The sequence below is a fragment of the Echinops telfairi genome, unplaced genomic scaffold, assembly GCF_000313985.2.
Source record: "Echinops telfairi isolate 266 unplaced genomic scaffold, ASM31398v2 ScPeMD7_7469;HRSCAF=8507_0, whole genome shotgun sequence".
In the NCBI taxonomy this organism is placed as follows: Eukaryota; Metazoa; Chordata; class Mammalia; order Afrosoricida; family Tenrecidae; genus Echinops; species Echinops telfairi.
This window is the reverse complement of record NW_022111372.1, coordinates 49,816,074-49,817,567: the sequence shown is the minus strand read 5'-3', so window position 1 is coordinate 49,817,567 and position 1,494 is coordinate 49,816,074. Positions and strand designations below refer to the sequence as shown.

Genomic DNA, 1,494 nt, shown 5'->3' with positions numbered 1-1,494 from the left:
CCGGAGTCGCACCTGCGGCCGGCCTCAAAGGAGAACACCCCCTGGGGTGGGGGTGGGGGATGGGGTAGCGCAGGAGTCAGAGGGCCAGGGTCGGGGGCGTCCCTTTCTCTGGACCCCAGGGGTGGGGGCCTCACCTTGTCAGAGCCGAACTTGCGCAGGAAGCGGTAGGGCCAGGTGTAGAGCGTCTGCGGGCTGGCAGGGTCCTGCAGCTGGATGGCATCTTGGCCCAGTGCTAGCAGATAGGGCCCCTTCAGCTGGCAACGAGCAGCAGCCTCTGTCCTCTGCGCCACCACTGGAAACTCGGCCACTGCAGACAGCAGCCCCGTGAGGCTCCCCTCAGGCCACCATGGAAGCCAGTGCACCCACCACCCCTCATCCGGCCCCAGGCAGCCCAGCCCAGCTGGCACCTCCCCAACTCACCTTCCTGCCAGGAGGAATAGATGGCGTTTTCCTCCATGGGGACACGGCCCCGGGTGGGAGACTCAGCCTCCCCTGAAGCTGAGGTGCTTTCGCCTATGCCCTGAGGGTAGGTGGGCCCAAGGTCAGAGGTTAGTCTCCTCACTCCTCCCTACCCTCTTCTTCCTGAGTTCAGTAACTCATGATGCTGGACAAGCAAGCCAGGGCATGCGGATCAGGTGTCAGTCTCTCTGCCCATGTGCCAGTCCTCTGTGCCCATTCCAGCACCAGAGCCTGTCCCATCCACTGCCCCTGGGGGTCTGGACACATGGGACGATGCCACCCCTACCCCCCATAGGAACTGGGCCTGTTGTGTGCCCCTCAACGTTGAGGAGCTCTGAAGGGGCAGGAGAGCTGGGGGGGACCTACCAGTGACCTGACCCTAAGCACCCCACTCCTTAGGGAAGTACAGAGTTCCCGCCTGCTCCCTGACACCCACATCCAGTCTCCAAGCAAGCCCTTGCCACCCCACCCCCACCCCTACCTCCACCCCCACAGGCTGGAATAGCACTAGGGCTCCTACCAGCTCTGCTTTCACGCACCAGCATGCCTTCACTTCTCCTCCGTTCTGTGGTCAGCGGGACATAGGTCTTGTGGTGGAGGAAAAACTGCTCACATGCGCCTCAGACCAAAAAAAACCAGGAGGCCCAAGCACCCACAAGGCGCCCCCCTCCTCTCCAGTTTCTCAGCAGGTCTCACTAGATTTTGATTCCCAGGGAGGCTCCTCAAATGCCTTGGAATTATCCTCAGCAACACGTGATGTTACCTTGGACCAAATCAAAGGGAATTAAACATTAAAGCACTTGGCAACTGCTGGGAGCCTGCTCTGTTTTGATCTTTCCCGCGCACACACATTCATGGGCGGATGCAGCTTTTCTTTCATAATCTTCATCATTGCTTCTTGGGGGACTTCCGTCTAATAAGGTGGTTGCACTCCTATCATAACATGGGGAGGGACTGGCTATACTGTCTTTTGGAATGCTGGGAACATTTCTGTAGAATGTCCACCAGGGTTTGCATTTTGGTCGCTAATGGTGA

At 59.0% G+C, this 1,494-nt stretch overlaps 1 protein-coding gene across 1 annotated transcript in view; it reads right to left on the bottom strand.

Moving 5' to 3' along the window:
• DOK3 (docking protein 3) overlaps window positions 1-1,494 on the bottom strand; it is a 3,692-nt gene that overhangs the window by 652 nt on the left and 1,546 nt on the right. The window contains exons 3-5 of the mRNA XM_004697153.3: window positions 421-520; window positions 135-307; window positions 2-41 (exon numbers count right to left, since the gene is read on the bottom strand). Of these exons, the coding sequence (XP_004697210.2) occupies window positions 2-41; window positions 135-307; window positions 421-520 (313 nt within the window). The remainder of the gene's footprint in view (window position 1; window positions 42-134; window positions 308-420; window positions 521-1,494) is intronic.